The 12,322-nt window shown below is 45.0% G+C and overlaps 1 protein-coding gene across 7 annotated transcripts in view; it reads left to right on the plus strand.

The window, feature by feature from the left end:
* The window catches only part of LOC148885916 (RNA binding protein fox-1 homolog 2-like), a 35,314-nt gene that overhangs the window by 13,684 nt on the left and 9,308 nt on the right, over positions 1 to 12,322 (plus strand). For 6 of the 7 annotated variants that reach the window (XM_089017930.1, XM_089017934.1, XM_089017935.1 and 3 more), the window contains exons 3-6: positions 5,732 to 5,881; positions 6,022 to 6,195; positions 6,394 to 6,447; positions 6,672 to 6,764. In XM_089017930.1, the coding sequence (XP_088874056.1) occupies positions 5,732 to 5,881; positions 6,022 to 6,195; positions 6,394 to 6,447; positions 6,672 to 6,764 (471 nt within the window). Of the gene's footprint in view, positions 1 to 1,945; positions 3,002 to 5,731; positions 5,882 to 6,021; positions 6,196 to 6,393; positions 6,448 to 6,671; positions 6,765 to 12,322 lie in introns of those variants that run through there. The other variant, XM_089017933.1, reaches the window with a different exon arrangement.

Here is a 12,322-nt window from a genome sequence, read left to right on the forward strand (position 1 = left end):
TTGGTGGTGCTCTAATGACAAAGAGACGCGCTCTTTGTGTGTGTGTGTGTGTGTGTGTGTGTGTCCCCTCCCCACTTTTGCTTATGCTTGCGCGTGCCTGTTTGTTTGGGATGTAGCTTTCTGGCGGTGCCACAGGAGGGAAGTGTCGCTCTGTGAGTCACGTCTCCCCTCCGGATTCCAATTTGGGAAATGTCCTCCTCCCATATATGCTTATTTTTCTTCTGTTCCCCTCCTTCTCCTTTCTTGGGAATACGGCGCTCATCCCTTCCACGGCAGGAGCTTAAACAGGGCACGCCTGGACGAATTTAACTGCCACGTTCTAAGTCGGCTTTCTGTATTTTCATCTCTTTCCTCATTTCCCTTCTGCGTAGTATTCTTTACCGTTAGTGTTCCTGTCAGCTCAATTTCATAATGGGAATTTGTCCGAGGAAGTAAAGAGGTAAAGAAGAAACAGACGTCGCTTTTTTTTTACGACAGCTTCCCCAATAGGAGGCCCCGTCATGCAAATGTTATTTGGGCAAGGTTGTCAGCACAGTTTTGTTTCATTTGTTTTGCTTGGTCATCTCATGCTATATTCTTCTTTTATTCATTGCAGCTGTCTTCATGAATCCTCACAATTAACCGCTTTCATATTGGGACATTTTAAACAAATAATTCACTTTGCGCTCAATTGAAAATTTAGGGCCTTTATTTCTGTCACGTCTGGTGGTATGAAAATGAGCTTCATTTGAAAAACAACCGGAAAAAAAAAACTGCAAGTAAAATGTGCTTTCTGCAAGCGTGAAAAAAAAATACTCGCACCTCATCTGTTTTATTCGGTACTTGAAATATTCCTGCTCACATAATCTGCACACTCCTCATTCATTGCTAGATGATGGGCAAAAATGTGTCTACTCCAGTGCCATGGTTTTTGTCTTTTTCACTTAAATTGCAGGACCCACATAAGATTGAGTTTTAGGATTACATAAACATTCATTACATACAAAGACAGTGTTCGAAACCTTAGACTCTCTTCATTTTTCATAAAAAAAGAGTTAATTCCTAAATTATATGGGTCTGGAATTATCTGAGCTTGAAATAGTGGCAGCTGTACAAAATACAGCACAATACATACATATGGATTTATATAGCGCCCTAACAGCTGAAGCTGTAACAAAGAACTAGCGTGGACAAAAGAAAAAAAAAACATTGCCAGAGGTCTGACCAGCGCTTTATCGGCACCCCCGCAAAATATCCAAATCCCGAACAAATTCTGGAATGGTGCTCCACGTAAACACTTTTCAATTCCCGAATAAATTCGGGAGTGGCAGTGAATGAGCTAAAATGCAACTAGAAAAGCCAGAGGCCTGCCTCGCTGGATTAGCTCGTTTAGCATTTCCTGACCTTTGTTGAACCACGGCACCGTATTAACATGCGGGAAGAAAAGTCACGGCTCACCACCAAGCAAAAATATGTCCAAAAGTAGAAAGAGTGCCTCAATCGTGATGCTCTCTATTCGGGTGGACACACAGATAAATTGCAAGAGGCAATTTTTGGGCCACAATTCTTTTGCCTGTCACAAAATCGCTTCAAAATATTTGCTGGTTTTGTCTTTATTTTGGTTGTTTTTTAAAAATGAAGTCGATTGATGATCGATGACTGTTTTTTTTGGCATTTGTATGACTCAATTCATGAGTTTTATTAGATTCTGTGTATCCGACAAGGTTGGGCATCATCTACGTATGATCAGCATGTGTCATTCTGTGTTCTTAATCTTCAGATCATCCCTCATTCATCCTCTCATCCTTCTCACTTTACAGCCTTAATCCCGTCATCCCTCGCTCTTTCTTTTCACTCAGGCTTTTTATCCATTTATCGCTTCATCCTGTTATCTTCCACTCGCATCCACTGCCCCATTGTCCTTGCCCCCTCTCCGGACAACTCCCTCTCGATACTCCGCCCCCTTACTCTGATCCCACCCTTCCGGCTTCCCTCTGGACTCGACTCCAGCCAGACTCAGCAAATGTCTGAAAGCTTGGAGTCAGGGTTTTTTTTTTGCGCAGTGCTCCATCCCTTGCATATGGAAGTGCGCTGCGGAAAACCACTCTCTCTCCGCTGCTACGATGTGCCGTTTGGACACGCGAATCAGAATCTAGAATCACGATGCGTTACGGTATGCCTAAGATTAATGTCATTCGGTATTCCCTCATTTTCGCCCAACTCCCACCTGCGCTCTGAGTGCGGCTGCTGAAGAGGAGGTTGAGCTTGAGGCTTACCTACCCACACGGCTAGGTCTTTTCAGTCCGCCCCAGTAGCTAGCTAGCGCCGCTTTTTGGAGACGACGAGCTGTCATGCAATAAATAAATCATCTAAAAAAGCTGCAATGCAGTGGGGGTTGCCTCCTGTGCGCTCGCACCACCGGTGCGAATTGAAGAAAGCCTTTTCTCCCCTCCCGTTTTCTCCTCGCCCGGGGATAGAGAAGACTGCGGTGAGTCCTTTCTGATTCCAAAGCGGAGAAGATTTAGCCAGCGACGCGGACGCTGTGATCGTTCGGAGAGACAGAGGCTGAGAAGGAGGTTAGGTTTAAAAGAGAGGCGGGGATGTGTAACCTGAGCAAGTGAATGACAGACAGACGCGGCAAAGAGGCAAGAGAGCAAAAGGAGAGGAGAGTCTCTGGCTGTCAGGCGGGGAGAGACGCTAAGGCCGGAGGGGTTCCGAGCGGTGGCGCCGGCTGGTGAGACCAAAAAAAAAGGAAGGAAGTCAGTGACAGGCAGCCAAAGCTCGCCTTTGCAAGAAGCCACACGGGGAAAAAGAACGGAGAGTGAATGTAAAGAAGCACTTGGACCGAAGCCGTCGTTAGCTCATGGTCCTGGAGTCCAGGCCAAGGAGCGGTGGAACCGGAGGGGAGCTTTGGACGCATCAGGAAGGGGAGATGAAAGGGACTGTCAAAGTGGATAGCTGGTCAAGAGTTGTTGTGCCTGGTCAGGCAATGATGGGGCTGTACTACCCAACTGCACTGCTGGTAAGTTCTTCAACCCGCCTGCTTGGTGTTGATGTTTGAAATCAGGCCAAAAAACAGTCTGTTTATTTGTTTATTGTTTTCCTGTGGCTGGCTACCTAAGGCGATGGAAATTATATGATGGAGTCCATTAAGATGCACTTGCCTGCTCTATAAAATCACGTTTCATGCTGCACGGGGAGCTGCTCTCAGGTTGGAGATTCTGCAACACTGAATGAGGCTTTACTGAGAAATTCCAGCTTCCCCCTTTCTTTTTGGATTGGATTGGATTGGATTGGATATGCCTTTATTAGTCTCACAGTGGAGAAATTTACATTTCACAGCAGCAAAGTGATGCAAGGAATGAAAGTAGAAAAACAAAATACATGAGCTGCTGGAAAGGCAGCCACTCTCGCGGCGCCGTCTTGAAGTCAAAAGAACAAAAAAAAACTAAATAACAAATAATATGACAGCATAGAGACAATATGACAAAACAAAGACACAGAGAGACATTCATTCTTCAGGACTTTTGAATCCACTAATTTAACTCTATTTCTTCTAATAAAAGCCTTTCTCGGGATGGAGATTTGTTTGTTTTCTATCACTGATATAAATGCATCTGAACAAAACCAAGGATTACAGAAGAACGCCGCTCCATTTTCATTCTCAAGACCGCCGCATAGAATCTTGATACGGTTGATTGCGGTTGCGCACTCCGCTGCCGTAAATGTCCGTGCGTCTGTTCTCCACAGCAAGCAGAAAAAAGCCTGCGCTACCAAGCCGCTTCGTGGCCTCTGTTCTAACACGTCCACTTCTCTGGATTCAACTTCTTTCCGGGCGCTCTGTTGGGTTAGCCGAGTTCGCTAAAGTTGCTTTACTAAGCTACGCTGTTTGTATGACCGCACACTGCGCCACGTGTCGTATATTGTGTGTGTCATGTGTCGCAATATGCCCATATTCGTGTCCACGATTGTCCACAAAAACTTGTACAAAGTGTAAACTCTCAACGTCCTTGGATTGATACCGACAGGTGCCATTGCTACTCAGATCCCAACTTTGCAATCCTAATCAATTTTTCACCCTGCTGTGCTAACCTCGCCATTCCTACTTATATTTCCTTTCTTTTTTATTGTCATTATTTTATTTTGACTTCAAGATGGCGCCGCAAGGGTGACTGCTATTCCGGCAGCTCCCATATTTTATTCTTCTACCTATTTTGTTTTCCTCTTCCTTTCATAGCTTTGCTGCTGCAAATTGGGAATTTCTCCATTTAAGACCAATAAAAGTGATCTTATCTCATCTCTAATTTCTCGCTCTCTATTTTCTATTATAATTGTCAAATATCACTTGTGTCTGATTTTGAGCCAGTAAAAAGCTGATGTGGTTCTACGGCACGTTTGATGATTGGCCCCGCAACGAGGAAGGAGACGATGTGCTTCTTCTCTCAATCGATCTTCAAGGAGATGGACAGTACCCTTTTACTAAATGGCCATTACGCTCAAGTTTTGAGTTTTGAGTGACTTGGGGGCGTGTCCGTCCGTCCATTGAATGGTGGAAGAGGAGTTGCCGTTTTTTTCTTTGCCAACTGCTGGAAAAGTCAGAAGTTGAAAAGTGCAGGAGGAGGCGTGTTTAAAGGTACTACCACCCCCTTCGATTTAGTTCACAGTTTACACAGTACATATGGGAATTGTTTGATTGATGGGCTGGCGTCAAGGGCTGCCACGTTCATGGGCCTTGGCTGGTGTGTACTTCACCGTAGCCCACCAGGGCTTCGGCTTGAAAGCTTTCCCTTGAAAAGACCGCCATTGCAGCAGCCCCCATCGGCTATGTGTATGGAAAAACATATGATGTGGCAGGTTAAAACAACTGCGCGTACATGAGGTAGGAAGGAAAATCCAATCACAAATAGTTTCTTCTATACTTTGCCGTCACGACTGAATCAGTCATCCTTTGTCATAGTGAACTGACCGCCTCCCAAAATAAGGTGGATGGAATCATTCACAACCATGACAGTCGCTCGAATGGAATGACTGAAATTTGATGTCATGGCCACTGTTTTTTTTTTCTTCGCTTCATAAAGTCGCAGCTGCAAAACGCATTAGCGATCAACTTTTTCCGAGTATGTGATCATCCCCGCATCGATAAGTCTTGTGGCTTTCATTGGGACTGCTGCTTCATCATTCTCTGCACGCTCAATCCTTTTAGTTTAAACCCTCAGTTGGATGCCCATGACCGGCGAGGCTATCACCACGGCAAAACAATGAGCAATCGAATTGTGGGGAGGGGGTGGGGGGGGGGGCTCGTTTGCTTTCTGGCGAAGCTTCTTTGTAACCGTAATTAATTAATTCCTTCATCAGAAAAAAAGTTCATTTTATGGGTCTGGAATAATATGAGGCGCAAGGCGGCTGTACAAAAGGCAAATGCTGCCCCCTCGTGGAAGGGAAAAAATATTGTCAGATGTCTGACCAGGGCTTTATCGGCACCCACCGCAAGAAAAACCAAAACCCGAACTAATTCAGGAATGGCGCTTCACGTCATCTTTTCAATTCCAGAATAAATCCGGGAATGGCAGTGAATGAGTTAAAAAGTCTGTCTGGAGACCCGAGCTGTTCGAGGTGTCACCCAGTACACAGCAGTGAGCAGACCAGCTGCTAACGCTGCTTAGTACGCTGTGATCGGAGCGGTTCTCCTAACCTCACTCACTCATTTTTCAAGGCTCGAGTTAACTTTTTTTTTCTTTACCCTCCCCTGCAGGGGTCTCAGGATTCGTCAGGGGCGCAGGACGGTTTGGTGGCACAAACCTTCGCAGCGTTCCCTCCTCCACCTCCTCCCCAGAATGGGATCCCTGGGACCGAATTTGGCCCTGGGGCCATGTTTGGTGCAGGGGGTCAAGGTACAGCTGAGGTAGGCCACCAGTACCCTGAACAATAACAATGTAGGCATTGTGCGTGGTAATTCGGTTCTACAGTAACATGGTAGACATGGGCCAAGTTAGCTGTTACCCGACTTTCACTTTCCCCTCTGGCCTTCATCTTCTGCCGCAGATCAAGGCTGATGACACCACCCCAGGGGAGGTGGCTGTGCAGTGTGGTACTGGTGGGACAGCAGCAGGGGGATCTGGAGGAGACTCGCCAGAAGCCAAAGGAACCCCCAAGCGTCTCCATGTTTCAAACATCCCATTCCGTTTCCGGGACCCAGATCTCAGGCAGATGTTTGGGGTAAGATTGAGCAACTGTGTCACCTTACCTTGCAAGAGTACCAGCAAGGACGCATGCGGGTGTCCGGTGTGCAGTAGTGACCTCTAGTGCATAGAGTTGTACTTGACGTATAAGAACCTTCTAAATTTCCTGTCAAACTCCAGTCAAAATTATGCTTGTTGGTTCGTTTTTTGTAATTACTATGTGTGATCTTTGCAGCAATATGGGAATATTCTGGATGTAGAAATTATTTTCAATGAGAGGGGCTCAAAGGTAAGGGAATCTGTTTTTTTACCCCACCCAACAATGTGCAGCACTTCTACCATTTTGTCTGTTTTCTTTCAAAAACGGCACGAAATCCTGTAATATTGCGCCTCATCTTTCTTAAACTACAGTAAAACATACAGAAATTCTGAATACTCCCCAATGAGAAAAATCTCAAGTGCACCCCCGGTCCCCGCAATGAATCAGACTTGTCCCCGCGCTTTGTACCACAGGGCTTTGGCTTTGTGACATTTGAGACCAGCGCCGAGGCAGAGAAAGCCCGCGAAAAGCTCCACGGCACATTGGTGGAGGGTCGTAAGATTGAGGTAATTTTCCCCAACTGTGTCCGCGCCATTTTCTGTCCTGTCTCTACTGCCATTCTAACGCTGTACAACTCCTGATTGCTAGCTAGCTAGCATTGATAACGCTCCGATGCAGCACATTCATGTCCCACTGCCTGATCCGCTGCAATATTTGTTTTTCCATTTATTTATTTGATTGATTTATGTTGTGGTGAGACTGATTGGGGGTGCAAGAACACATATTTAAGGCATGCTGGGGTACTTTTCCTCTGCAGCATTTTTTTCCCCTCTTGAAGCTGTTCTCCTTTCAGTTGTTTTTTTTTTTTTTTTTTTTTTAATTTTGGTTGTGCAACTTGTAGTCACATTGATACATGTTTTGACCACCAATTGGAATGACGTCTCTGTGGTTGGCACCGGAGGAATGCAGTGGATAATGCATGGCAGATTGCTCTCCGATGCTCTTGATTTCTTCCCCAGTGTATAGAATAAACCCTCTCTTAAGTGGTGATTGCGGCACCTTCTACCAAAGCAGCATGCTGGGAATCACAGCAGAACCAATGCATGTCCCTTAAATGTATGTCTTAATCTGTACTAAAGTCCTCCACTTTGCCTTATATATTGTTTTAAGTTGTTTTGCATTCTGATTTTTGTATCCCATATCTGTTTTTTGGATCTCTTGACCCAGGTCACTGCAGGACAAGAGCTCTGCATGGGCTAACTGTGCTGACTTCAGTTTGAGTGCGTGCCTCTGTGCGAGTATGAGAGTGACAGTGAGACACAAACTAAGACTGGCTGAGACTGGGAGTGAGACAGATCGAGACTGAGACTGTGAGTGAGACGGCGAGTAAGACTGCGACTATGACTGCGACTGAGACTGGGAGAGATGTCAGGACCTGCACGATGGATGAAGGCTGGACCTTTTTCCTCTTCGGCCTCATATTTTATTCTCGCATTGCATTTGCAAATACAAGCGAGCGCCCCGCATCCACCGGCACAATCTCTGCCGGCTCCATTTTCAGTCAGTCCGCTAGCTGAATGGACATGGATGGAGTTACTTGAATTGACGGCCTGTCTCGTCCCCTTGCTTTGCTTTAAACCGATTGTGTCTCAACCCGATTAATGCATGAAAGCAACGATGCCTCCGAGAGAACTTTGTTGCATGCCTTGTTGTTCTCTTGTTCCAAGTAGTCGTGTTGGGCCGGGATGAGTGACGAAGCGCTAGCAGGTACGGTGTTCGTTGATGGTGCATGGGCTTGAAGAAACAAAGGGCTGGCACAGGGCACATCTTGGGTTCGGTTTACACGTTCTTCCTTGTTTGGAGAAAAGGCCAGGCGCTTGTATTTGCGACAGTGCCGTCTGGAAGTTCTCCTCTCTTGTGGGTGTCACTCTTGTCGATGTTTCCTTTCATCGGTCATATCAGAGTTTGCCGAACGGCGTTTTCCAGAATCAAGTCGCCAACGTTTTATAATCACAAGCGCCGTCGTTCACAAACTCTGACAGCTAGGCCCGCTGTTTGCCACGGTTTTACTTCGATGTTTCGTGCGTGTCAAGGAGGCTGATTATTTCCCACCTGCATGAGGGAAGTTGATGGTAGCCTAATTGTGCATGACTCGTATTTTCCGATGGAAATGGATCCAGTAAGGGTGTGCAGGATCTTGCATGTTCAATTCTGTAGCTGTTTAGATTTTGGTGACGGGGTTGTGTTCTGTTAGCATGGAATGTTGCACCCGGGATGGTCAAAATCAATGTCTCTTTATTGCAGTCTGACTGATTAACTACATTTTTGTTTGGAATCTTTACCTGTATTAAAAAAAAAAAAATATATATATATATATATATATATATATATATATATATATATATATATATATATATATATATATATATATATATATATATATATTTCCTTTGGTGATCATAACTGCTAACTATTTATTGGTATATTGCTACACGCAACTGTAAAGCTAACTAAGCTTCGTTTGGGCACACCTTGACCGTATGCGACTTCAAAACTCCTGTGGCCTATCGGATATATCATGAAAAAGTTCATTCATTCATGGCTGCAGCCCATTTTGAGATTGAAAAATACCGTTCCAACACAATATACTTTGAAATGGAACCATGGCTGAAGTAAATCAGTCAAAGTTTTACCTGTGTAATCATTTGTCGATTTCACTTGGAAGAAAACGCAAAAAGAAAGTTCGGCCCTTCCATCCTTGTCCTTCTTGCCGTCATATGTACCGTATTTTCCGGTGTGTAAGGCGCACTGGAGGTTGAGGGGCGCCCTCAATGAATGGTGTTTTTTCAAACATTTTCCATATATAAGGCGCACGGCAGTCTAAGGCCCTACAGTAGGGGCTGGGGTTACGCACGACTTCCTCTATAGGGGCCAATGGAGTCAGTCGGTGGGTGCTGACAGTAGTTGCGAGACCTGTTTGGCTCGATACGACTTCACATATAAGACGACGCACCTATTTATAAGGCACAGGGTCATCTTTTGAAGAATATCAAGGCTTTTTGGTGCGCCTATACACCGGAGAATACGGTAATCCTCGTAAGCTTTCCTAAATTCTTAACTCTGTCATCGCCAGTTACTTTTTTTTCACCCTTCGTTGCACAAGGTCGCCATATTTCTTTTTCTTTTTTTTTTTTTGCACTTGTCATTTTATGTGTCCTTTATTGGTTGACTATCATTTATTTGTATTTTTTGGAGGGGGTCACTGGTAGGTAATAAGAGAACATTTTTGGAGACTTGACCCAAGTCAGTTTCCAAACGAATTACTGTGATGGATTTTACTTTGCCATGTCGAGTCATCTAAACGATGAAAACCTTTTTACCTTGGTGTCTCCGCATACTAGGGTAAAAACGTCAATTATTCCAACGAGCTCCATTTTACCCCTTTGCCGCTTATCGCAATGTCGGCCCGACACTACAGTCAGTGGTCCACCTCAACAAATTGAATCCGATTCCATTTCTGTAAAAGCATTGAGAGCTCCCATTTCCTTTACCTCCTCTGTCGTCTTTCTCTCTCTCGTTCTCTTCTAAGCTGCTATCAGATTTTTTCTTTTGACATGGATGGTGAGGGGGATGACATCTGGCTTTCTTTTGTTGCCTGGATTATTTGTTCCTTTATTTATTATATATTTTTTTCTGTTTCCCTGACGACTTCTGTGTGTTGTTGTCAGTCTCCACGGTAACCGCTAGCTGTTTCTGCTGCAATGGTAAGTTGTGTACAAATGTTCATCACTGAACTGATCTCTGCCCTCCCTCCCCCTTCCACCTCACCGCTAAAATGGCCCTTTGATTTTCATCAACACGTACAATGTGCAGATAGTGAAGTAGCTCTATCATGAGCTTAAATCGCAGCCCGTTCACATTTTATTTCCAAAGGTCGCCAGCTGTTGTCCATCTCATTTGAGCGGCGCAACATGACACGCGTGGACACTGGATAAACTAGTCTGGGAACCGTAATACCCCCCCCCCCCCCCCCCCCAGCACCGTGCCATTAACACCTCACTGGGAATGATCGAATGTAATCACCTTCTTCTATGCAATGACACAGCTTTCCGATCTTTCTGCTTATCCGTCAATGTATAAACTATTCATCCTATTAATTTGGACAAGTCAAATTATTTGAATGCCATTTTTCTTTCAACCAATGCAGACTGCTTAATTTTGTCATTCTATTGATGGCATTGGACTAGCAATAATAATAATAACAACACTAATAATATTTCTCCAAGGCTGTTGATTTCGCGATATCAGGCGCTACTCGAAAATCGATGAGGGGTTTTCTTTTGCCATTTCTTTTGGGTCTATTTTGTTTTCTTAATTTGGTTTGGTATTCTTGTAGTGTATTGTCTGCGTGTGAGTAGTTGTAGTTCTAGTCATAGTGTTCTGGTCTTAGTTTTTGACACACAGTTCTCTGCCTGGCACAGTGTCTCATGCCCATTTGATTTCTCTCCTTTTTGGGAATGAGGATTTCTCTCCCCTTTTTCTGGCTCTCTCGTCTAATTCTCCCTCTCTCTTGTTGTCCCATCTCTCACTCTGGGTTTCATCCATCCTTTGGTGCTCTTGTTTCTCAACCCACCACATGAGATCGTCAGGAGAATGGTCACCAGATCTAATTGAATGATGCACTTTCATATACTGATGTATATATTTTGGACTTTAGATGTTTTTGTCTGTGTGTTTGTTATTTGTGTCAATATTATCCCTTGTTTCGTATTTTATGTTAATTTTTGGATCTGGAGTGGCTCTTGTCTGTTCACCCGCATCCTTTCCTCTTAACACACCTGGTTTTACCATTTTCGTCTCTTGTGTTTGACGTGGGAGTGCTGCGATTGTTTTGATTGATCTCTGCTGCATCCGACGCTTGCTGATTGGCTGATTTTTTTTTTTCTTTCTCTCTTTTTCCTTCTTTTTTTTTGTTTCTTAGCTCACTCTTGCTCATGCGATGCGCCCGCATTTTGCCGCCTGTCATTTCTGTGGTACATGATTATTGAGTTGGTCAAACAAATGTTTTTGCACCCCCTGTTACTCTCCCTCGCATTGCTTGTATTTGTTTCAAGGTGTGTAAACCCCACAGATTTAGTTTCATATGGAAATGTGATTTCTTTTATTTGGTCACAACGGACTGGGTGGGGATAAATAAGGGGCAGGAAAGTGTGAATGTTTTGTTAACCTTTTAACATTTTCAGATTTGCGTCTCCGTTGACATGACAGCTGCATCGTGCCAAACGTTCCGCGCTAAGGTCACGACGACACTTGCAAGCTCAGCCCGTCAAATCGTTTGCAGGCGACCTCGCCTTTTACAGCGAGGTGGGGAAAAGAAGGCAAACCTCTTTTGTGCCCCTATTGAAGCTCACATGAGAGATGGAGAGTGTGACTGAGTTAGAGAGGCGATGTGGCTGGTTATCCTGGCCGTTCATGGTCGCTAAATGGGTGCGCGGCATCTATGAGCACGCAAATACTCCCGTTCCTCAGTCTCGCGCCTTTTTTGTCAGGCACATGCTCTCCCCTCATCTCGCGTGAAGGTCATAAGTCCTCGGATTGCGGCGCAGTCCGATTTAGGGGCTTGGGCTAGAATCTCCTTCTTTTAAAGCTCATCAAGGCGGATACGGATATATTAGGGAAGCCTCGTGCGATCCTTTGAAGCGCTGAGACGAGGGGGGAATATTCACCCATCTCGCATTGAACCGTCTTCTTTATTAGATTGAAACCTTTTCCACCGTGCATTTGTGCGAGACAAAACGTCCTCCTCCTAGGCGCTTAGGGTGATAGAAGCGGTTTAGCCCGCGGCAGTAATGAGTCATCAGATCTTTACCAGACATCTCTCTCCTAATTGCGTGATGACTCTGAATAACCGCAACCGGCCGGCCCTGCCCACTTTTGCACACAGTCATGAGCAAAAGTGCCTCAACAACTAACACCGTGCTCGCATCCATTTCACGGATGCATAAAGATCGATTAGGCACGCATACTTACTTGCAGCACACCATCACCGGCATATCTTGCACAAGGATTCTCTCAAAATAGGACACGGCACAGCCCCCCCGGCCCCTATCGTCAAGAAATGGAC

The sequence above is a fragment of the Hippocampus bargibanti genome, linkage group LG17 (assembly GCF_051943395.1).
Source record: "Hippocampus bargibanti isolate YZ-2025 linkage group LG17, ASM5194339v1, whole genome shotgun sequence".
In the NCBI taxonomy this organism is placed as follows: domain Eukaryota; kingdom Metazoa; phylum Chordata; class Actinopteri; order Syngnathiformes; family Syngnathidae; genus Hippocampus; species Hippocampus bargibanti.